We start from the raw sequence: 24,756 nt of genomic DNA, 5'->3' as shown, positions 1-24,756 counted from the left end.
TTGCGGTACACGGGCCTCTAACTGCTGTGGCCTCTCCCGTTGCGGAGCACAGGCTCCGGACGCGCAGGCTCAGCGGCCATGGCTCACGGGCCCAGCCGCTCCGCGGCATGTGGGATCCTCCCAGACCGGGACACGATCCCGTGTCTCCTGCATCAGCAGGCGGACTCTCAAACCACTGTGCCACCAGGGAAGCCCGAAAATACTTATTTTTAAACACTAGCACCACTTTCATGAACAGGAAGTGCTGTAGGATACATACCTCCCAAAGCCTGCTCCTTGTTTCTGTGGAGAGGAATGATGTCTCATTTAGGACTTGTTCTAAGTCACAGTATACCTGCCTAACAGTGGCTTCAGCATTAAAAACATGTCAGGGGCTTCCCTGGTGGCGCAGTGGTTGGGAGTCCGCCTGCCGATGCAGGGGACGCAGGTGGCTACTGTAAATAGTGTGGCAGTGAACATTAGGATACATGTATCTTTTCAAATTACGGTGTTCTCCAGAGATATTCCCAGCAGTAGGATTGCTGGATCATATGGTAGTTCGATTTTTAGCTTTTTTAGGTACATGCATAGTGTTCTCAATGGTGGCTGTCCCATCCTGTGAGCCATGGCCGCTGAGCCTGCGGGTCCGGGGCCTGTGCTCCGCAATGGGAGAGGCCACAACGGGGAGGGGCCCCCGGACCCCAAAAAAAAAAAAAAAAAAAAAAGTCAGTATCTCCCATAACAGCAAGTCTTCTGCGAAGTGATTCCAAGTTTGGGGTAGCAGCTCAGTAATATCATCCAGGTATCCATGAGCTTTCCTCCTTGCCTTCACCATCCTCTAATGTCTTATGTCTGTTACCTCACAGTTACAGGATGGCTGCTACAGCCCCAGACATCACATCTTCATATAATCTCACATTCAAGGCAAGAGAAAGGGAAAGGGTCCAAAGAGCTCTCCTTGCTTATCTGTCTCCTGGCTTCCTAGACATTCCCTAGAAGACTTCTCTGTAAGTCCCCTGGCCCAAACTGGTTCACAAGGCCAGATCTTGCTACAAGGAAGGATGGAAAGGAATGGAACTGGCTTCTGGCCCACACAGTAGGAGGGAAAGCGTGGGGAAGGAAAGTGCATTGGAAGTGTTCATTATGTAGCCTCATTCAAATAATCTAAGTTGTTTCTCTCTCCCTCTTTGTCGTTGTTGCCTATGCGGTGTATAGGTGGATTTACAGAAGTTCTTTGCACATGTGATTTGACTCAACTCCTCACTATGCCAAGATAAATGGAGACCCTAAGCTAGTTTCCAAAGTCTCCAAATAATAGCGTGCCGCGGTGAATATATGCAGAAGTTGGGTTGCATGTTGGCATTAATTCAGCCAGATCCTCTGCAGCCCATGGAGAGACTTCAGTTTCTCTTTAAACTCGAACCTGTGAGTAGGTATACCTCTCGCCCTGACTTTGAAGACTGCGTGGGATTCTGGCCAACAGCCAGTTGCCTGCTGAAAACTATCTTTATTTTATCACCGTCTCCTTAGACAAGTGGCAAAACTTCTTGAAAATGATCTGAAAAGGTCAGAATCATTGTCCCATGGAAGAAAACAGAGGTCAGGTGGGGCTTGGTCTAAGTTCTGCTTGTGGGACAGGTGGCTCCTGTTTCCCTCTGGGTAGGGGATGAGCAGATCAAGATACTCAAGGCATGTTAAGAATCTGTGTCTTTGCTGGTAAGCCGAGGGTGAAGAGCTACTTGGATGGAAGCCCTGCTATCCTGGTAGAACCTTGTTTGTACCCTGAACGCCTGTAAGAACTTTTTCCAGTAAGTGGGTTCTGGGCACACGGGTCACTTCTGCTTGTTTCCAAGAGAGACCGATGTGAGAGGGTCTGGGTATATCCCTAGGCCCACTGGTTGGAAGAGATGATCAGTGGAAAAGGAGGAAGGAGGTGTTTTCAGGTGTTGTTTCTGTGCAGTGTGTGTTTGGTGTGAACAAAATTATATGTAACAGAATTTTTTGGTTGCAGGCGAGAAAATATATTCAAACTAGTTTAAGGAGAATAAATAGGAAATCGACGCATCCCCAAGACCTGGGAAAGGACATAACAGCGACTAGAATGTCCTTAGAGAGTCCAGGGGTTATTCTCTCCATGTCCCTCTCTGAATAGCTTCCCTCTGACCTCTCTGCCCCACTGGATTCCTCTGCTACCCTGCCTATTGGGAGAAAGATGGCCACCCACAGCAACTTGTAGTCACAGCTCTCTGGCTAGCCACATACTTGCCTTACCAGCTTCCCTAGCAGGATGGAATGGACATGGGATGGTGTTCTAACCAGTGAAGCACCAGAGGAAATCTGCTGGGAGTAGAAAGGGATGGGAGATGGTTCTGAAAAATATTTTGCTTCCTGATGAGTGACAGATGAACACACAGAAGAGTCTATCCTTTTCTGCCTTTTCTTACCTTGAATGTGGTTCTGTGAAGATGTGATGTTTGGAGCTGTGGCAGCCATCTTGTGACCATTAGGCAACAAGCTTAAGGACTGAACATCAATGTGCAGGCGATGGCAGAGCAAAAAGACGGAAGAAACTTGAGTTCTTGATGACTTGGTTGAGCTACTGCACCCAAATAAAATTCCTCGGGAGGGACTCTTAGCTTGAATTACATGTTCACTCATGAATCGGTTGGGCCTAGAAGATAGATCATGCTACATAAATAAGGTTTCTGAGAGTCAGCCTTTGGCCCCTTGTGACTGGGTTGGGGAGTTGGGGGTGTGTATACGATCTAATTATCGCTAAGTTAGCCGTAAAAATAATAATAATCTTTGTAGCTAACATTTGTGAAGGGCTTACTATGTGCTAAGTACCCTTTATCCTCTTTACCTATATTACTAATTTAATTCTCATAACAGCTGTTTCAGGTGGGAGCTATTACTATCCTCCTTATTTTAGGGATGGGAAAACTGCGCACAGAGAAGTAAGTAGCTGGCCCAGAAAGTGTATTTGAATTTGGAGGTCCAGTTACTGAGCCCTCCCTCTTAAACTTGATCCCTAGCTGCTCCTCAGGCTTGAAGGATGGGTTTGGAGCAGGTGAATAAACAGCCTTGCTAACGGGAGGGTCATAGGTCAGGGCAGTAGGATGCCACATACACGTTTCCCAATTAGGTGCTTTAGGCATAATATCCCATTTCTTTGATTATTTATGCTTCTGAAACCAAGATGTCTTAAAATGGATAAAGGTGTTAGTATCTTTTCCCCAAACAGCTGGTATGAAATTGTACCTCTTACCGTAGGGGACTATGGTGACAGATACCTCTTGAGCACAACTGGAGATGGATAGAGCCACAGCCAATACGTGTTGTTGATAAAACTGTTTATTGAAGTTTAACTTGTGTACAGAACAGTGCACGAATCTAGAACAGTTAGGAATTTCCACAAAGTGAGCACACCCAGGTACCAGTGCCCAGAACAAGAAACAGAACGTGACCAGCTGCCAGAAGCCCCCTCACAGCCTCACCCAAGGGCGACTGCCATCCTGTCTTCTAACACCATAGACTAGTGTTGCCTGTTTTAAAACTTTATCCATTTAATTGTACAAGTGTTCCCTTAAATCACTACCAATCATTTCCAACTATTTGGAAAGATGACTCCATTTAGACCTGTTTCAAGTAAACCAGAGGAGACTCATTTTGGAAATCTGTTTGCCGCTCTGCCGGTTACATTCAACAGAGAATCCAAACTGTAATTTCAGAACCATTGTTTGGTTTGACCTCGGATTCTCCTTCACTTACCAGAAATAGGTTTCAAGGGACAAAAATGCAGTTTTAAGGGTGTTTTGATAGTTCAGCTTGGGAAGTCAAGTTCAGTTTGTTGCAATGTGAGCGTGAAACGAATGAGGGTCTTGAAGTTTGCTGGTTTCCACCAAACTCCCCCCTGCGAGCACCCGGGGCGGCTTCTGAGCATCTCTTTACAGTCCTATTTGCAGAAGTGGACGCTGATGCCTCTGTGATGAGTGTTTTGCTCCAAGTATGGGGTTTAGAGGAGACTCTTATTGTGAAAGGGAGATGGGAGTCCAGCATGAAGGAAACAAGCTCTTCCTTAGCTGCACCTGCACTGCTCTGGCCTAATGAGTTTAGGTTGATGGAACCCAGACCTCAGGAAGGATTATAAATTCTCATTTGATTTGATTTGCTTCTAAAATACCTTAAACCAGCTGTGCCTGCCCAGCTGACCCAGGAGTCTCTGGCTGCTTTGGGGGAAGGTCTGCGCAGGCACCCTCCTCTCCTGGGGAGGGGCGCGTGGGCTGCCGCACTGCCTCTCCCCCGGCCGCTTCCGGGGCCTCCTCCGGTCTGGCGCTTGTCCTTGTCATGTCCCATGATCGCTGGCCTCTGTCTTCTTGAATTCTCATGACGGCCCCATAGCTGGGGACCTCTTCATGTCCCCATTTTATTGAAGGGGAAGCCAAGCCTCCCAGAGATGGGTTAACTTGTCCTGAGTCACTGCTGGTGATTGGCAGAGTCCGAGTCTGAACCCAGGCCATAGGGCCCCATCTCAACCCCAATTCTCCGCTGCTTCTGGAGCTGAGTGAGACCGAGAGGGGCTTTTCTGCCCTCCTAAGGGAACCCAGGGGGAGAGTTTCCAAAGATTGTTCACTGAGATACTTGAGAACCTGCCAAGTGCCAGGCAAATGAGTATGGTGGGTGGAACAGTGGAGAACAACAAAATAATCAGAGCTGACATCGTTCAAGACTTTTCTGCGCACCAAGGACTCCACGGACGGGCTCTGTTCTGGCGGTTCTCAAAGTGGGGTCCCTGGACTGGCGGCATTGGCATCTCCTGACAACCTGTTAGAAGTGCAAGTTCTTGGGCCCCACCCCAGATCTCCCATGTTACAGATACTGGGAGTCGGTCCAGTGGTCTGTGTTTTAACAGGCTCCCCGGTGATTCTGGAACACGCCGAAGCTTGAGGATCCCTGGTCTGTTTTAATCCTACACCGACCCAGTGAAGTCAGTGTTATTCTCATCATCCTCGCATTTGACAGATGAAGAGTAACTTGCCCAAAGCGCCCCGTGGGTGGCAGGGCCGGGACTCCCCCCGCAAGCCTGGCTCCACGTTCAAGCCTCTTACGTTCTGTACCTGCCTTCTCTCAGGTCTTACTCTGGGAGTTAAAACCTAGAAAAGAAGATGGTTAATAAACAGGTCAACGGGCCGATCAATCACTTCCTTAAGCCCTAGGAAGGAAATGAACGGGGAGGGGCGGCTGGGAGGGAGTGAACGGCCTGGCTCAGACGAGGGGAAGGGGTCTTGGGGCCAGGTGGGCCTGAAGCAGAGCCCCTGAACTTGCTGGGTCTGATGATTACCCAGCCTGATGTCACTCAGCAAGTGACAAACTCCCAGGTGGCCCTGTGACCGGGGCAGGGGCCGTCATTCCTATTTTACAGACGGAACCGAGAGCCCAGGGGCCACCAGCGTCCGCCGCAGGCCTCTCCCACAGCTCCGGGATTAAGTTCTCCCTACTTCCATGGAATTTCTCACACTGGGAACCTGTTTTTGAGGAAGAACCTCCCCGTCTCTCTGAGAACACGTATTTGGACCCTGGCTTGTGATAAGCTCTTTATGTCGTCATGCTGCTATCAGAAACCCGTGCACTGATGCTACAGAGCAGCGCTGTCCAATAGCACGTTCCCCGATGATGGAAATGTTCTGTATCTGCCGTCCAGTACAGGCGCCCCTGGGCACATTTAAACTGATGACACTGAAATAAATGTAAACACTGCCACACCGGCCACATTTCAAGTGCTCAGTAGACACATGCAGTTAGTGGCTACCATACTGGACCGCGCAGATGTAGAATTCAAGTTTAGGTCGAACTACATATAGGTCAAAATTGGTGGAAATTTCACAACTTTTTATGGTACAACCTAACAGAAGTGAAAGGGGACTTCAGACCAATTAAATCCGTTCTGTTGTTACTGAGGGAAGAACTGAGGCCCACGGAGCTCAGGGTCCCACCCAGCCGATTGAGAGGCCAGGTGGGACCGAAACTGCCTGGGTCTCATGAGGCTTGTGTGTCTGTTAGCTCCCGGATTCTCAACTCGGCGTGGTTGACAGTTGAGGCTGGACCACCCCCTGTAGTTGGGGGCTGTCCTGTGCACTGTCGGATGTTTAGCAGTGTCCTGGCCATTACCCACCAGACTCCAGTAGCACACGCTCCCTAAGCTGTGATAAACAAAAAGGAATGCAGGCATTGCCCAAGAGCCCCTGGGGAGGGGAGGGGAGAACAAAATTGCCCCTGGCTAAGAATCACTAGTTTAGCTGAAATAGTAACTAGTTTCCATTCTTTCCCCTCATTTTCAATTAGCTAAGGATGGGGTGGGGACCCAGAGGTCCCTAAGGGCTAGGTTCCCCTGCTCTGGGGAGACGGGTACCCCTGGATGAAGGATGGCTGCCTCGATTTATGGCGGAAAGGTTGATGTAAGCTCACAGCCTGTTTTTCTTTTCAGCTCTACCAGCGTCTGGGGCTTTTTAGGCAAACAACTGGCTTTGGCCCTAGAGATAATTAAACCCATCTTTTCTCCGTCTCCCCGCCCCATCCCCTAAACCCTTTGGTCCATTCAATTCACAATGATAACATTGTTCAGGCAACAGCGCACACATGTTGACGCCGGGGTGTTTAATCTCGCGGGGCAGCAATTCTCCGCTCCACCCCCTCCACATCTGCGCGGCTGCCACGCTTATGACAAAGCGCCTGGCCGCCAGCGGGCTCGCCTCCGCACCCGCGGCTCGGGACGCGGCCCCCTGCGTCTAACAAGGAGGCAGTGTCTCCGAAGACCCTCTCGGAGCGCCCGGCGCTGGGGCTCCAGGTGGTCTTGCTGGCAGCCAAAGCATTTGGTGGAAAGTTCGAGAGTTGAAGCGGCAGTTCAAGGGAGACAATGCCGCTTGTGTGCCCTCTGCCGGGCGGGGCCCCGCCCCCTGATTTGGGGGGCAGGGGAGGGAGGGAGGGTGGGGAGACGGTTACGGCTACACCACCTTCAAGCGGTCGGCCTCCCTCGGGGCGACTCTAGCACCAGCAGGAGCAGTATTTACAAACCAGAGGGACCTGAGTGGGATGCGGAGTCCTCGCTCTCTGAGTTTAGCTTTTAAGGAGATTAATGTTGTGACTGCATCGTGTGTGCTGAGAGCTTGGTGTGTACTTCAGGGATGTCTTTTTTTAATCGTCTCCATGGCTAAGAGGTTGGCGGTGGCTCCGGGCATGAGGGAGAGAGTGTGGCCAAGTGGTGAAGCATTCAGACCAGCTGTGTGGCCGTGGGCGAGTGACTTTACCTCTCTGAGCCTCAGTGTACTCATCTGTAGAATGGGCACGATGCACGTGCTTACTTCTGAGTGGGGGTTTTATAAGGATTCGAGGAAATGATGTGTGTGTGACACATGTGATGTGGTATCCAGGCCAGTGGGAGGGCTTTGATAATGGTACCCGTCCTCCTCATATTGTTAGGATGGCTGCTATCAAAACAAAACAAATCGTCAGAAGATAACAAGCGTTGGGGTGAGAGAATGTGGACCAATTGGAACTTGTGTGTGCTGTTGGTGGGAATGTAAAATGGTACAGCCTCTATGGAAAACAGTATGATAAGTCCTCAAAAAATTTAAAATAGAAGTACCATATGATCCAGGAATTCCATTTCTGGGCATATATCCAAAAGGACGGAAAGCAGGGTTTCAAAGAGAGATTTGCACACCCATATCTGTAGCTACATTATTCACAAGAGCCAAAAGGTGGAAGCAAGCCAAGTGTTCCCTGACAGATGACTGGATACACAAAACTGTAGGGTATCCACACAATGGAATATTATTCAGCCTTGAAAATGAAACAAATTCTGAAGCATGCTACAACATAGATGAACCTGGAAGACATTGGGCACAGTGAAATAAGCCAGCCACAAAAGGATAAATACTGTGTGGTTCCACTGTATGAGGTACAGAGAGCTGTCAAAGTCATAGAGACCGAAAGTAGACTGGTGGATGCCAGAGGATGGGGTGGGTGCAGAATGGGGAGGTGTGTAATGGGGCCAGAGTTTCAGTTTTGCAAGAGTAAGAGTTCTGCATATTGCCTGCACAGCCATGTGAATGGACTTAACGCGACTGAACTGTATGCTTTAAAATGGTTAGAATGGCAGATTTTATGTTGTGTGTATTTTTACCACAATTAAAAATAAAAATTTTAAAACGATGGCTGTTACCTAGCTCAGGGATTGGGTAGGTGACAGAGCTGCAATCCAAGTGAGCTTTTATCCACCTCTCACCTCTAGCAGGTCAACAGAGGGCTCTTTCCCCCAGAGCGGGTGGTCAAGAAATACTTGTAGAATGAATACAGTGGGGGTGAGGAGACACCGAAATATTTTCTTGGCAGCGTTTATCATGTTAGACTTTGATGCGGTTTTCCTCTTCTCTGTGTTTAGGACCGTCTCCCTTCTTCTGTAAGAGCAGCACAGTGTATCAACGCTCATGTTATTAAGAGAACATTTTCCTGTTAGGGTCATTGGTATGTCTCTTCAGTTCTCTAGGACTCCCAATTTATGGCATGCCTCTGGCGGCTTTTTCAAGCTCCTTAATCTTGCCGTGTAAATCTTGGAATGAATGAAGAGCCATCATCAAATTTCACATCCCTGAAGCTGCAGAGCCATAAATCGCCGAGTGACAGCAGCCTTGGTAACATCAGCTCCAGTGAATTCTGGCGTGTGCCAGAACCTTCTGGATGAATTGTATCCCCGTAGGACAGGAAGGAGCCTGGGGTGAAAGTTTCAGAATGAAATCAGGGTGGGGGGGATGCTGGGCCACAGGATCCTAAGAAGTCAAGGGTCTTTGAAAACTCAGCTCTAGTTTCTGGTTGTATTTTGGACTTTGGTTGGTTCTCAGAGCCTCGTGAAAGGCGTTCAGGGGTCTGCCCCAGCCCATAACTGGAGCTCGTGGTCCAGTCTGAGCTCGGGGAAACCGGACGCTGAGTAAAGAGCAGACTTCTAATGCTGGACTTGCAGTTTTTACTTGGAAAGTGTCACTTTGCTTATAAAATATTTAAGTCCTCTCTCATAGTTTGGCGGCATCTTTTGGGGACAGTCAGAGGACCGCATAGTCTGGAAAGTTAACTAAGCTTTTTCTAAAAACCATGAAATTTTGGAAGGAACAGCTGGGCCATTAACTTGCTTACTACTATTTATCAGGTCTTCCTAGCCCTGGCCGGGAGACCGGCTCAAAGAGGGAATGAAGGCAGCTTTGTACGGGCTGACAGTCCCCCCCTCCACGATGCAAATGTCTGTCCTCTGCAACTGGCCATCTCTTTGCTTCTTTGCCTTCTCTGCACGGCTGTCTCCACCATTACCACTTCCTGGGGTCTCTAAGCAGCCGACAATCAAAGCCCGTGCCTGGTCTCCCTATCCCTGTTACCTGACTCTGGCTACCACCTGGTCATCTCATCTTGCCTGTCTCTGGTCCTGTTCCTTCCCCTGGACCGAGGTCTCGTGGTGGCCGTGTCTTCCATCTCCCACACAGCCCCCCAGTAGTGGTCCGAGGTGGTGCTCACCTTTCTCATTGGATGTGCATTTTCCCCACAAAACTAGGTGCATAAGTGCAATTCAACAGCCCCCAACTGGACATTCAATTTTCCAGTCGAATTTCCCACTTGGATTTCCCACAGGTCAGCTCAAGTTTAGCTTTTCTGCATCTACACGTGTTTTCTTCCCTCCTGCTTCACCTGTGGAGCTCTTCCTCCTGCGCTTACATCCACCACTGGCATTATTGCCCGCGAGGCATTCCTAGCCAGCACTGGGTAGCCCTTATCCATCTCCCTCTCTTCACAGTGCTTGCCCTTGACCAGTCTTTGGCTTCTGTCCATCCCCAATCCTGCTTCGAGGTGTTTACCCAATGGAATTGTGTTCACCAACAGGAAGGATGTTCACTGTAGCCCGATTTGTAATAGTCCCAAACTGGAAACTCCCCAAACGCCCATAGAAAAATCAGCAGTGGCCTATTCATACAGTGGGGTCCAATACAGCAGTGGAAATGAGTGAATAACCGCTCCACATAGCCACAGAGGGTGTGCGCGGACACAGTTAAGTGTCCACAGTTAAGTGCAGAGGCAGAAGGGGGAGCCGCAGGCAGGCAGGGTGAGTCTGTGGTGTTGGGTGTTCGGATGGTGGTCACCTTTGGGGATGAGCAAGGGGCTGGTGTCTTTGGTGCTAGTAACGAATGTGCCGTGTCCTGCTCTGGGTGCGTTTGCATTGAGAAATTTCACCAAACTTCATGAACACGTAGGATCTCTGTGCTTTACTGCATGTATGTTATCAATAAAATAGTTGACTTAAAGACTAGAAGAGGATTACACGAAGTAATATATTGAATCCAATAGACTAGTGGAGCCCTACTGAGCATCAGGCTGTGCGGGGCACTGGAGGCTCACGATCGAGACGTCATTGCCCCTGTTCCCAGAGCTCGGTCAGGGGGTCATCTTATACTTGGAAATTATCCACGTCTGAAGAAAGCAGCTTTCATGGCCAATGGTCACCTGGACATCCCCACTATTACCTGGGTGTGTTTCCTGCCCATCCGTTTCTGGGTGTGTATATAATTGGGCTCGATTGTTGTGCTCAGAACTGCCTTGGTTGCAAAGGACAGCAACCTGACTCTGATTAGCTTACACGGGACTTGTCTGAAGGGTCTCCACGAATTAGAAGGGCTGAAACCTCAAACTTCAGGAAGGATGGGGACCAGCAGGCCAGGGGATCGAGCCTGGAGGGCTTCCCCCTTAACTCTGAGCTCTGTCCTCCTCGCCTGGAGTCTTCTCACCGGCCAGCTTTCCCTGCGTGGCGGTGGTGTGTGGCTGCCCAGAGTGCCACATTACATCCTTCGGGTTTAAGGCAGAGAAAACAAACGGGGCTCTTTCCCACCAGGTGCCAGTAAAAATAAAAGAAATCTTGTGTTTGGCCCAGCTTGGGGCTTGTTCCCTCCCATCCCTCAACTCTGGAGAAGCAGGTCATGGGACAACATGGTGGCTCCCTTGGGACCATTTGGCTTGATTTCAAGAGCCACGACGAAGCTCTCTGAGAGAAAGAGATGGCGTGGACGTGGCGCCCATGGCGACATCGCAGTGAGCTGTGCCTCAGCACGAAGCGAGCCCTGAGGGAGCAGGAGAAATTGCCTCTTCTGTAGCTCTCTTCTCATGTGTATAAGAGTTTATCGTATTCATTTATCTTCGTGTATTTTTATGTATGCACATCAGTATGTGTATATCGGGGGGGCATACCCCTAATTTTTAAGGTGTTAAATACAGTTCTATAAAGCATGGCTCTGAAAATCTCCACCTAGGTACCCTTTATTTATTTATTTTTAAATTTTATTTATCTTGGCTGCGTTGGGTCTTCGTTGCTGCTCGCAGGCTTTCTCTAGCTGTGGAGAGCAGGGGCTACTCTTCGTTGCGGTGCGCGGGCTTCTCATTGCTGTGGAGCACAGGCTCTAGGCGCGCGGGCTTCAGTAGTTGCAGCACGTGGGCTCAGTAGTTGTGGCTCACGGGCTTAGTTGCTCTGCGGCATGTGGGGTCTTCCCGGACCAGGGCTCGAACCCAGGTCCCCTGCACTGGCAGGTGGATTCTTAACCACTGTGCCACCAGGGAAGCCCCACTTAGGTACCCTTTAAATGTCTGCTGCCCTCTGCAAGTCTGCATGGCAAGCTGCCTTTGGTTATCGTAATCCGCTTGTGCAGAGGACCCTAACTTAGTGAGGGGCACACTTGTATGTATCGTGTGACTGTAAATGGGAGGAGAAACCCTAGGTGCTGAGAGGAGGCAAACGCTCTTGGGTGATGCTTGGGGATCAGGCTTGACCTGTATGTGGGGCAGAGGTCTTGCCTGACATGTCAGAGGGTCATGAGAGGGGATACTGCCTCCTGTTCCACCTGCCTCTACCCTTTATTGGCACCCTCCAGCCCCAAATTTGCCCTCCCGGGGCCAGCTTTGGGGTTATCATTTCAGGCTTTTGTAAAAGAAGGACACCAGAATCGGCTTTGGGGACAGTCGTGAAGCTGGTTGCTGTCAGGATGGTTTTTCTGGAATCTATTTTCTTTGGACTTAGCTTTTGGTCTCAGGGGTTTGGACTTTTTTAATCTTTTGAAGATGAAAGTCCTTTGTTCATTCCTGTGAGTTCTCTCAGTCAGTGGTGTTCTAGACTATAAAGGGCAGTGGGAGAAAAAGCTGATTTCCTAGGTTCTGGGTTTCCTTGGGTTGCTTTTCTTAATGGGCTCAGGGAGATATCAACTCTAGACATTTATTTTAAAACTCGAGTCTTGGGTAATCAACTACAGTAATTTAACAACAAAGTGTGAAGACAGTTTTCTCCCTAAAATACATGCATGTTTCCGTATGCTTTAGTGGTGACTGTTAAGCCGTCTTTTTTTTGTTTGTTTATTTTCGGCTGCGTTGGGTCTTTGTTGCTGCGCGCAGGCTTTCTCTAGTTGTGGCGAGAGGGGGCTACTCTTCGTTGCGGTGCGCGGGCTTCTCATTGCAGAGGCTTCTCTTGTTGCAGAGCACAGGCTCTAGGCACACGGGCTTCAGTAGTTGTGGCACACAGGCTCAGTAGTTGTGGCTCACGGGCTCTAGAGCGCAAGCTAAGTAGTCGTGGCACACGGGCTTAGTTGCTCCGTGGCATGTGGGATCTTCCCGGACCAGGGATTGAACCTGTGTCCCCTGCATTGGCAGGCGGATTCTCAACCACTGAGCCACCAGGGAAGCCCTGTTAAGCCATCTTGATCCCTGGGACTGAAATGGTGTAGATTCCACACGGTGGAGCGGTTTCCGTATAAAATGGAAACCTTGGGAAGAGGAGATTTGGGATTTGCTTTGAACTTTGAATTAGTCGCTGCTCTTCTTTTAAAAAATGACTGGTTTTTCTTTGATAAATCACAAGATTTTATAGGTTTCAGGAAGAACAGAATAACGACATGGTTCATGCCTCTCATTGTCTTAAAACGATTAATGAAAGAAATTCACTTAGGAAGCCACGCCAAAGAGCCTGTAAATGTTTGCAAGAAATTTAGTTGGACACTTTATCCATTTATCTTTTTTTAAAAAAGAACCCTTATAACCCTGATATCTTAACTGTCTTAGCAGTTAAGATACGTTTTATCTTACACATTAAAAAAAGTTACATATACACCTGCTGCAACAAACTATATTTGTGATTATATATCAGTGTTCTCTTTCTTCATTGCCTGTGACTTTAGTGATTGTACCTGTGTTAATGTCATGCTTATCCAAACATGTCTTTTCTGTTTGATCTATTGTAATTTTTTTCAAATAAAGTTATCATAGCTGAACTATGTAAATACCCACAGGCACATATTATTTTTTCTGTACTGATTGTCACTCTTACAGCTCATTGTTTGAGAGGCCCTGTAAAAATGACCCATACAAATGACTTCCCATTTGCCAGGCACTGTCGTAAGTGCCGCCTCCTGTGACCTTCCCTATGAGAAAGGAACAGTGTAACATCCCTGGAGGAAGGGGACACGCACGGAGGTTAAGTAACCGGGCCAAGGCCGTAAGCAGCGCACAGCTGAGACCTGAACCCAGGCCGCCCGGCTCCGGGGAGCGTAAGGGGCAAGAGTGGGGTTTCGGAGCTCAGGCACTCACCTAACCTGTGGCCTCGGGCAAGTTGCCTTTCCTCCCTGAGCTTCAGTTTCCTCATCTGTCAAATGGGGCTCAATCCTGCCTCGCCTGGATCCATCACGTGATGGCCAAGAGCGCTCAACGCGAGAACCGTCACGGAGCACGTGCCTTTTTACACTTCTGGGTTCTTCCGCCATCTTCACTGGTAAATTGGGGGTCCACTGTCCCATTCTCTGCTTGGGTTGATGGCTGTGTTTGCCAGTAGGAGCTGTGGTGAGGCGTGGTCTGTCCCCGCGCTGGGAGCAGGGACACCGGGGTCTGTCGGGGTCTCGCTGAGTCCCAGGCACTGTGCCCGAGGCTCCGGTGCACAATGGCACGAAGCAGGCTTGCTCGCTGAATATTGAAGCATTGCACACCTCAGGGGTTCTTTCTGGCCTTTGGGCGTTTGGCTCCGCTGGGGGAGAAGGGAAGACGGTTGGAAATAGAGACCGTATCTGTGTAGTCTGTCAGCATGGGGGGCCACTCCTGGTGTTCCTTAGCTGCATGTCAACTCCTGTAAATGGAAATATCTAAGCGGATGTTTCAAGGAGTGGCCAGAAGGATGGGGTGGGGTGGGCGGGAGACAGCTAAGTGTTCACAGTGAAGGGGACTGCAGGAGGGCAAGGTTTGCCGAGGCTGGAAGAGCCACATGTTGGCCGCTGCTACCTGGAGGTCCAGAAGAATGGTGACCATAGGGTGTCCTTTCCATTTGGTTGTGGGTGGTCTCTGGTGACCTTGGCTTGGGTGGGGTGCTGGGGCTGGGGGCGACGCGGCTGAGTTCACTGCGAGCGAGCTCGGGGGGGCTGGGGTGCACCCTCCGGCTGCTCGCTGGGGCGCAGGGATTCTCTCCAGGAGTTGTCGCCTCCCCTCAGCCCCCCACCCAGAGTCCCCTGCAGAAAAGCACCTGAGGAGAACAGGAGTCATCCCCAGACTGTGCCCACGTCTTTGGCAGGACAGACTTGTTTTCTTCCATCACCCCCGCCCCCCGTACATAAAAGTGCTCAGGCGCGATAGCGAACACGCACAGCTCCACTTCTGGGTGTGCCTGCCCCGTGGAAACACGGGTGCCCGGATGTGCACAGCAGCACTGCTCTCAGAGCCCCAAACTGGAAACTACCCAAACGCCCGTGTCCTGTAGGATGGATCCGTGAACAGGGCTGTAATCGAACTGTGGAATATTATACAGCAACGAGGAGGAATGAACGTCCACAGCAACATGGATGAATCGCACAAACGCTGTTGAGTGAAAGAAGCCTGGCACAGAAGAATAGATACTGTATTATTCCGTTTATAATGTTCAGAAACAAGCAAAACTAACCTCTGGTTTGAGAAGTTGGGGGGAGAGGAAGCGGGCACTGGTGATGTTCTGTTTCTTGATCTGGGAGAAGGTCCCATGGTGGGTTCACTGTGGCAGTTCACTGAACTGCACCCCTATGGTTGTACACGTACAACACGTATGTTGTAATGCAGTGAAAACGTTCTGACAGACACACCAAGGAACTCCCCTTGCTGAGCTGTCAGCACTGCCACTGAGATGTGTGGTTAAGGCCTCGGGTTGGGTAGGACCTCGGTTTCAGTCCCAGCTCCCTGACCATGGGAGGCCACACCACGCCTCTTGGGTCTCAGATGCACCCCTACCCCTACCAACGCGGCATTGTGCTCACCTCCTAGGGTGACGTGAGGGCTGAATGAGCTAGAAGGGTGACCAAGACTGGCCCGGGGCATTTCCCTAGTGACAGAGGCCCCCTTACCCTGGGGTCCCCTCCCGAGGCTCACTTGATCCCCAGTGGGTGGCACTTCGTAGAGGCTGCCACAGTAGACCCTGCATCTTCATCTTCTCCATAAATCAAAGTGCAAATGCCCTGGGCCAGTCATATTATTAAGGTTTAAAACAGATTTTTGGCTTTTAAAGGGCGTTTGGGCCGCCAGTGCTGTGAACCTCCTTCCTCAAAGGCATTCACGCATTCACGTCCTGCTTGTACCTGCGGCAGCCCTAACGAGGGCTTTCAAGCTGAGGAAGCTGAAGCTCGCTGGTCGCTGGTCGTGTTTCTCCTCCCTTCTGGCCAAGCTGGTTGCACTCTCCCTCCCTGTCTCTCTGGTTCCCCAGCCCCGAGGCAGGAAGTGGAGATTGGGCTGTATCTCCCAGGAAGTGAAGGGTATCTGCAGATGCTGCAAGTCCACCTGGGCTTGGCCATCCTGCATCTTTGCAACACTGACGATGCTCACCTTCGTTGCTGCTCCATGTTAGTCCAAAGGATGCACGATCCTTCGGAACCAGGGGCCCACTCCCAGAAGCATCGTTCTTGGACTTATATCCATCTTGGTGTTTGCCATCTATGAAGTGGGCATAATGGCTTAGTCTAGTATCACTGCCAGTGTAAGGGAGAAGGGCTTGGTCCCTTTACCTTGTTTTGTCCGGAAGTCCTTTTCCAAACCCCCCACTCTCCCTGCCAAAGACGCTGCCATTCACCTCTTTTTCTGCTTTTTGTCTAAGGCTGTGCTTGTAAACCCCGGCTGCTATTAGAGACATCTGGGGTGCTTTAAAAAGTACAGGTTTCTGGGCCCCCTCCCCAAAGATAATGATTCATTTGGTTCCGAGAGGGGCAGGGTGCTGGAGCCCACTTTGTGCCAGTCTGCCCACCACTGTTCTCAGTGACTTCACTTTGGTAGCTTGAAATCTTCCAAGATGAAAATTGGCAAACACCGCAGATCGGGTCCTAGAGAGCCGGTTATTAAACGTTTACCAGCCCCCACTGGGCTAGGGCATCAATGTTTTCTCAAAGTTCCCATGGTGATTGTCACACGCAGCCAGGGCTGAGCACCACTGGCCTAGGTAACCCATGATAGGCATAGTAAGGTTGACGTTTACACTGTAGCTCACAGCTATCCAGCCCTTCCAGTGGTTAAGCTATTTATATGAATTAGATCACTTAACTCTCACAACAACCCATGAAGGAGGATTATTATTCCCATTTTTCAGACGAGGAAACTGAGGCCTGGATAGCTTACCTGGCAGTTGTCCAAGCCCACCCAGCTAGGTAGTGGCTGAGTCTGGATTTGAGCCCAGGCCGGAGTCCCCGGGACCCAAGCCTGTCCAGGGCCTCTGGGATGACTTGGTCGGTACCCCACTCTCCCCAGCAAGTTGTTGCAGAGTTCATTTTTCTTATTGTCCAAGGTGACCACGGGGTCTGAGCCTGTGACCTGTAGCCTGCTACAGGTCAGCCTGGAACGGGCAGTCATCACCAGGGGTCACCGGCTCTGGGCAAGTCTCCATCGAGCTTAGGCAAGATGCTTGGACTCTGAGCTGGGAGAGTGAAACCCAGTCACTAATGAGCTTTTGGTGCCGATGTGTGTTTTCTCCCCTTTCCAGTGGAACACGACAAAGAGTTCTTCCACCCACGTTACCACCACCGGGAGTTCCGGTTTGATCTTTCCAAGATCCCAGAAGGGGAAGCGGTGACCGCAGCCGAATTCCGGATCTACAAGGACCACATCCGGGAACACTTCAGTAACGAGACGTTCCGGATCAGCGTTTACCAGGTGCTGCAGGAACACTTGGGCAGGTGGGTGCTGTACTGGTGCCTGGGAGAGGTCCTGAGCTGCTTCAGCTGCAGAGGAGCTGGTGGCCAGAGGATGCGGCCAGACTGGTCATGACCGCTCCCCCAGTGGATCACCAGCCACGTGCCCTGGATGGAGTATCTCTTTTCAGAGATGGTGTATGGTGTATGTCTCCACCTCTTAAAACTATCACCGTCAGCAGATCGAGTTAGGAATAGGGGACAGCCAGGTGAGCCTGGGATTGGGTGGCCCCCGTGGGTAATTATGGGTGGTCTGGGTCAGCCTGTGTTTCGGGGGAACGAGGAGGAGGAAGAAAGCTTTTTGACGGCTGCCTCTCTCCCATTCATCACTGAAACCCAGCATGTGATGTCAGGCCGCCAATGAAAGTGGCCATTTGTAATAAAATGCTAGGGGATAAAAATCCCCAAATCAAAAATAAACAGGCAGAGAACTCTCAGCCTTCCAGGAATCTTGAGGTCAGGAACGAAAAGCTTGGGTTGAAGGACTTTCATTTCTGGAGACCCTTCCGTTTCGTTTCAAAGTCCTCTGAGAGGTGAGAAGGCTAAGAGAATGGGCTGGAACTTCTAACAGGGACATCCTGCAGTCCCGAGGTGGTGCTGCCTGGTGGCTGGGTTTTTGGACATCGCGGGCTGTTGGACTTTTACTCCCACCGGCACCACCTGCCACTCCTCATAACAGAAGAAAGGTGGTGTGGACGCCCCCTTCTGCTGGGCTGTCCTAGCGTCTTCAGCGGGAAAGGGGACCTCGTAGCACATTTGGAGACATAGCGACTCTCAGCACCTGGCTTGGCAAGCACTGTCATTTGGAAGGTCAACTTAAATACTAAGAAAACCAGGCTTTTCTTGAGTGTTTCCAGTGTTTCGCCTTCATTAACTGCCTCTGCCCCCAGTTTCTTGCGTTGTCTCAAATCAGCAGATAATGCGTGCATTTAAATCTTTTCACAAATGGTATCTCGTCATAGAGTCTCTCCTGCACCTACTTCTATCACCAAACCTTGTCAATCTTGACAGTAAACCTTGACCATCCTTCCACGTCCCTTCCCAGGGGGCATCCTTGTTCTTTTCATCACCACACGTCTCCAATCGTGTGGGTTGTGCTCTAAGGTATTCAGCCAGTTTCCTGCGTGCACAAGGTGGATTCTCAACTTTTCCGAATTATAGACGGTGTGAGTGGGGCGTATAACACATGTGCTTGTCTGTCAGTCGGATATAGTTCTAGAAATAGAATTGTGGGGTCCGGGGGCGCATACATTGGCGACTCTGATAGATTTTGCTGAACTGCTCCCTTTGGAGGTTATGTCAATTTATACTTCTGACAGCCACATAGAGGGGGCCTGTGGCCCCATGTGCTCCCCAGCATGGGCTCTTATTGGACTGTTTTGATCTCAGTCTGTCTGATGGGTGACACATGGCATCTCAGTGTGGATTAAATTTGCATTTTAGAGCCCCCGCTTGAACGCACTGCCCTGTACTGCTCCCCTGAGGGGATGGTAGCTTTCTGGAATGTGGGTGTGGCTCGGAAGAGGGGGTGGGCAGCAGGCAGCCTTGGCAATCACCTCCGAACCTTATAAAGGCACTCAGGTGGCCCACTTCACCCTGGTGGGCTGGACCCTGGCCCCCAGACCCAATTTCAATAAGAAGCCTTGAGTTCAGTCCCCCAGGGTAACATATGTTTGCTCTGTACTCTGACAGATCCCCCGGGACTCTTGAACAAGAGCACACGTTTGACTTCTTTCTCGTGAAGGCTGACCAACTGGGGGCGAGGCAGGTACCCAGAGGCTATTTGTCAGTAGCACTCGATCGGTCCACTTGTGCAAAAGCCAAGCCCTGCTCACACCCCAGGGCCTCCTGGCAGGCTCCCCAAACCTGCCTCAGAAACCTCCATCCAGTGGTTTAACCTCAGGAATGTAGCTGCCCCGATGGGCTTTGGCTGAGCAGGACCGGAAGGGTTGGCTGATGTCACCTGTGCAGCTCTTCCCCCAAGTTCTCCACGCAGGAAGGCATTCGCCCTCCCTGGCCGGTGGTCTCTGGGGTCAGCTGGGATGCTGCTGATGTGGGCCCCTCCCTCACGTGCGTGGGAGCTTGCTTCGTGTCTGGAGCATCCTCAGGCCCCGCCCTTGACGCGAGGGGCACCCCACCCCTCGGCCCCACGCCTGCCACGCGCACCCGCTCCACTCCACGTGCTGGGAAGAGCAGCGGAGACCCAGCAACGGGCGAGACGGGCCTGGCGTGCACGTGCCTCCCTCGCAGGGTGGGTGGGCTGTGCAGAGGCCACTGCATTTGGAGAGACCCGTGGGAGCCCAGCCATTTGCTTATTCAACCACTGCTGCTAAACCGCTGGGATAGACCAGCCCGGCTCACGGGGGCAGGGACCTCGTCTCAACTTTTTGTGAGGGCTGTACCGGTTTCCTGCCCTCACGAAGCACCACACACTGGATGGCTTGAAACAATAGAAATGTGCTCTCTCACAGTGCTGGGGGCCGGAAGTCTGATATCAGGGTGTCAGCGGGGCTGTGCTCCTTCTGAAATTTGCAGGGGAGGATCCTTCCTGCCTCTTCCAGCTTCTGGTGCTGGCCAGTCGATTGCGTTCCTGGCGCTCAGCTGCACCGCTCCCATCTCCACCTCCGTTGTCACATGGCTCTGGCATCCTCTCTGTGTGCCTCTCTCCTCTTCTGATAAGGAGACCAGTCATCTTGGCTTAGGGGCCGCTCTGCTCCAGCATGACTTTTCATTACTTAACTGATTATATTCATAAAGACCCTAATTCCAAATAAGGTCACATTCAGAGACACCAGCGGGAGGACTTGAGCGCATCTGTTTAGGAGATACAATTCCATCCATAACAGGGGGTGAAGACGGGCAGTCAACAAATAAGCAAATAAATAGGCCCACTGGCCAGACAAGGTGACTGGTGGTCCTTGACGGCCTGTTGAGCTGGGGATATTTGAAGGACTAGAAGGAACTGAAATGGGGTGCGGGGAGAGTATCTTAGGGGAACCGCAAGGGCCACCGCCCTAAGGTGCAGACAAGCACGTTTGTTAGAAGGACAGAAGGGAGGTGATGATGCTGGGGTGGGTGTGAGCCCCTGGGTCCTCACTTAGAAGAAACACAAGCCTTTGGCTTCCCTAGCGCCTGCTGGCAGCCCCTCATCCTCCTGTCTGTGTCAACCTGCTGACTTCATGGGCGCTGGTCCCATAACAGTTTGAAGTGGCTGCCTCCTCGGCCCTGCCTTAGCTCCATGGCGTGGATCCAGAGGCCCTGGGAGGGGAGAAGGCCTGAGTCACCGGGCTTGGAAGACGGACGGGGGGGACAGGACAGCTGTCAGCGGCTCTGTGGCCGGCGTGGCAGGTTGCCCCGAAGAGCAGCTTGGCCACAGGCCATCTCTGGGGACGCTCAGGCCGGCGTTGGGAATTCCTGCCGCAGGGGGCTTTGGGCTTTGCTGCGAGACCGAGTCCCCCCTCAGCAAATGTTTGAGTACCTGCTGTGCTGGGCGGTGGTGGGCGTGACTAGACCCCAGTCCGAGCCCTCGAGGAGGTCACATTCAAACAGAGGAGGAGATGCAGGAGGACATGGCAGGTGCAAAGTATAAAGCGGAGCAGAGAGTGGACCGAGAGGCAGCAGGAGGGCAGGAAGGGGCTGCTTGCTTTAGATTTCTAAACTTCCTATCTATAACTTTTTTGGGGGGGAATTTATTTATTTTTTATTTATTTATTTTTGGCCGCGCTGGGTCTTCGTTGCTGCGCGCGGGCTCTCTAGTTGTGGCGAGCGGGGGCTACTCTTTGTTGCGGTGCGCGGGCTTCTCCTTGCGGCGGCTTCTCTTGCGGAGCACAGGCTCTAGGCGCACGGGCTTCGGTAGTTGTGTCTCGTGGGCTCTAGAACACAGGCTTGGTAGTTGTGGTGCATGGGCTTCGTTGCTCCGCAGCACGTGGGATCTTCCCGGACCAGGGCCCGAACCTCTGTCCCCTGCCTTGGCAGGCAGATTCTTAACTACTGCGCCACCAGGGAAGCCCCCTATCTATACTTGAAAGAAGGAAGCAAGGCCCTCATTCTCCAAGAGTTAAAAGGTTAACATTTTTTCCAAAAAAATTACTGATTTTTTTTCTGGGTAGGTTCTGTTTTTGAATCCAGAAGCAAAATGATCCTATTATGTTATTCCCCAGGTGGCATAACCCAGCTTTTAAGAGTGTAGATTTGCATCCCGACATTATGTACCAGTGTGACCTTGGGAAGTCGTAACCCCTCAGAGCCTCAGTTTCCTCCTCTATACAATGGGGATAATAACTGAATCTACCTCCCAGGGCTGTGGTGAGGATAAAGGGAATTAACATACTTACTTAGAACACAGTAAGCTCTCAATAAAGGCTTACCCGCTATTAGAATCATCACCATCGCTGCCACCGTCACAACCACCCTCACCATCACCACCACCATCACGGGGAATGCACAGACCTGCTTAGGAAAATGAAGGGCTCCAGGTCTGGGTGGTGGTACTGCCTTTGCCCTCTATGCTAAATCCCTTAATTTCGCCGTTTCTGATGGGGATGCGGGCCTAAGCTTGCTTGGAGGTGGAGCGCTTGTTTGCATTTCCACGGCCTGGGCCACGCATCCTCTTCAAGCAGAAGGCCTTTGGCTCATCTGAGCCCGAGAGGAGTTCTGATCCCGCCCCCGTCGCCCTGCTGTGTGGCCCCCTGCTCCCTCTGCCAAGGGAGCCGTGGCCTCCCTGACACCGACCGCCCAGCTGCGCAGAGCTCGGAGCTGGGACATCTGGCGAGCCTCTGCCTGAGCTCCAGGAAAGCCCTGGGCGTGCCGGGGCTTAGCTGGCTTTGGGTCGGCCTCAGCATCACTCCCCCTGTAGCAGCCACTTTCCACAGACTCCTCTTGATCTCTTGGAATCCAGATTAAATTCCAATAATGAGCCAAGCTGGAGGCCTTCCATGGCCTTTGGGCTCCACTTGCAGCTGGAGAGGCCGCCCTTGGCCGGCTGTGGGGTGAGCGGGGGCTGAGAGGCAGGTCTGGGGATGGTGGCCTTGGCTCCAGTGGCCTTGCTGGGGAGGGTGGGGGGTGGCGAAGGGATTGGAGTCTTGCCCTCCTTTTCGGAACCCTGGGTCAGGGGCTGGCCAGTCGGGGCTCGGCTTCCAGGAGCTGGTCCCACTTCTGTCCCCCTTGGCTTTAACTCTGGTTCCAGCTCAAGATGAGGCTGTTTGAGGTGGGCGTCCTGCAAGCTAACGGGCTTCATTCGTGGAACTCAGGCTGGGCGTTTTCCAGCCTCACCCCGCCCCGGCCCTCTCCTCGCAGGTCCATGCTTTCTCCCTGCAGTGCTGCCCCACCGGTAGGGGGTCCAGCTGGTCAGTGAGACACCCTGGGGCCCGCGGGCCAGCAGAACCCGCTTGCAGAGGGAGTCAGTCACTGCCAAGGTCGAGATGAAGTTGACAGCTGGATAAAAACTGTCCCTCGGTCTGTCTCAGGGACCTTGGCTGCCAGGAGGGTGACCTCAGAGTGGTCTCTGGGGCCAAGATTGGATCAGCCGTAGCCTGAATCACTCTGAGGAAGAGGGAACTGTCCCCGTGACGGGCCGGAGGGGGAGGGGGGGCCGAGGGGCTGCTCGCCAGTTCCCTTCACCCCAAGGCAGCCGCGGGCATTGAAGAGGGTGGAGGCCAGCGCTGTGCCCGTGCTGCCCACGTGGGGACCTTGTAACCTGCAGCCCCGCCAGCAGCCCCACCCCAGGGCTCCCAGCTCCCTGCACAGAGGAGGTGCCACGGGTCTCCTCAGCCGGTGTCCCCACCCTCCAGGAATTCGCACGCCTGCTGCAGCTCCTGCCTTCCCTCGAGAAGGAAGCTTCATCCAGGGCTTCCCTGACCCAAGCCCAGGGCCATCCTCGCCCTTTAAAAGCTCAGCTCAGTGACATGGCTCCTCCGGCATCAGATGAAAACGCAGGTTCCAAGTCAGGTGGCTGGGGTGCAGCCTGAGCTTCTGTGTTTCTGACAAGCTCCCAGGGGATGCGATGCACAGAAGCGGGAGAGAAGGCGCCGGGTGGACAGGGCCTCCCACTGTGGGGACACTGTGGACCCCATGCCCCAGGGTGGCCTCAGGGCGGCGGGTCATTGGACCCTTCCCAAGTCTTTGTCACATCAGATAAAGGTGAAGAACTTGGTAACGAGGCTGCTTTTTTAATTTTTTAAAATTATTTATTTTATTTATTTATTTTTGGCTGCGTCGGGTCTTCGTTGCTACGCGCGGACTTTCTCTAGCTGTGGCGAGTGGGGGCCACTCCTTGTTGCGGTGCGCGGGCTTCTCATTGCAGCGGCTTCTCTAGTTGCAGAGCACGGGTTCTAGGCACGCGGGCTTCAGTAGTTGTGGCTCGTGGGCTCCAGAGCGCAGGCTCAGTAGTTGTGGCGCACGGGCTTAGTTGCTCTGCGGCATGTAGGATCTTCCCGGACCAGGGCTCGAACGCATGTCCCCTGCGTTGGCAGACGGATTCCTAACCACCGCGCCACCAGGGAAGCCCACGAGACTGCTTTTTATCTGACTTCAGTCACCATGAGCATGTCTGGACAAAGGGACGTGGTCGCACCGCAGGGCACTTCACCTTCCTTGAGGACCTCGGAAATCATCCTGCAAAGGCTTGAAATCCTCATTTTACAGGTGTAGAGGCCGGCTCAGAGGGGAAGTAACTTACCTGAGATCCCACAGCTCAAATGGGGCAGAGGCGGGACTTAGCCTCAGGTCTCTTAGACTCCAGGGCTCGTGTTCCTGAGGAACACGGCAGCACCCTGGGGCTTCTTGCTTGTACGGATTTCCTTCCCTGGAGAAAACAGGCTCAAACAGGGAGACCGTGAGCCCCCAGCTGCGGTCCTCACCCTTGGCTGTGCATTAGAATCACCTGGCGGGGGGGCTTTTCCGACTCTGGCTACATCAGGGTCTGGGGTGTGGCTGGGCCTCAGTATTTTCTGAGCTCCCAGGTGATTCTCCATGTAGCCAGGTCTGAGAACAGGTGGCTGAGCTCTCTCTTCTCCCTCCCCTGTGGGCTGTTCTATGCGCCCAGGAGAGAGAAGGGGAGAGATTTCTTCTAGCCCAGGCCCCCAAGTTCCTCCTGCCTTGCTCTCTCCAAGAACACTGTTTCTCTCCCATTGGTCTGAGCCCCAAGTGTGGTCCAGGCCCTGATTAACAGTCTCAGTGGCACAGGGAAGGGGCAGGCTGAGGGTGGAGGTCCCGCGGGCTGTGGTTCTGAAGGCTTCCGGAATCTCCTGGAGCCTTCCTGCTGCAGGCCTACGTACCCGGTTCCACTCTCCTGGCTTTCACCTTGCATCACTACACCTCCGCCGCAGGGCGTGAGCTCTGGTTTTGAGCTGCTTTCTCGGGAGTTTCTGGTTCAGCTCCGCAGAGGGCAAGGAGGGAGCACTGACTGCCCAGGCACGGCCGGAACGTCCTGGAAGGTCCAGGGAGAGCAGCTTGGTCCAGGGCACCCAGGCACTTCTGGCTGCCTTCCCCCAGGCCCCCTCCAAATCCCAGCACAGAGCGGCTTCAGCAG

At 52.2% G+C, this 24,756-nt stretch overlaps 1 protein-coding gene across 2 annotated transcripts in view; it reads left to right on the top strand.

Annotated features, from left to right (window-relative positions):
• Positions 1–24,756, top strand: part of BMP7 (bone morphogenetic protein 7) — an 88,800-nt gene that overhangs the window by 15,158 nt on the left and 48,886 nt on the right. For both annotated transcript variants that reach the window (XM_007449446.1, XM_007449447.1), the window contains exon 2: positions 17,021–17,213. In XM_007449446.1, the coding sequence (XP_007449508.1) occupies positions 17,021–17,213 (193 nt within the window). The remainder of the gene's footprint in view (positions 1–17,020; positions 17,214–24,756) is intronic.

This window comes from Lipotes vexillifer, unplaced genomic scaffold, assembly GCF_000442215.2.
Source record: "Lipotes vexillifer unplaced genomic scaffold, Lipotes_vexillifer_v1.1 scaffold524, whole genome shotgun sequence".
Classification (NCBI taxonomy): Eukaryota; Metazoa; Chordata; class Mammalia; order Artiodactyla; family Lipotidae; genus Lipotes; species Lipotes vexillifer.
Note: the sequence above shows the minus strand (reverse complement) of the source record. Positions and strands in the feature narration are given on the sequence as shown.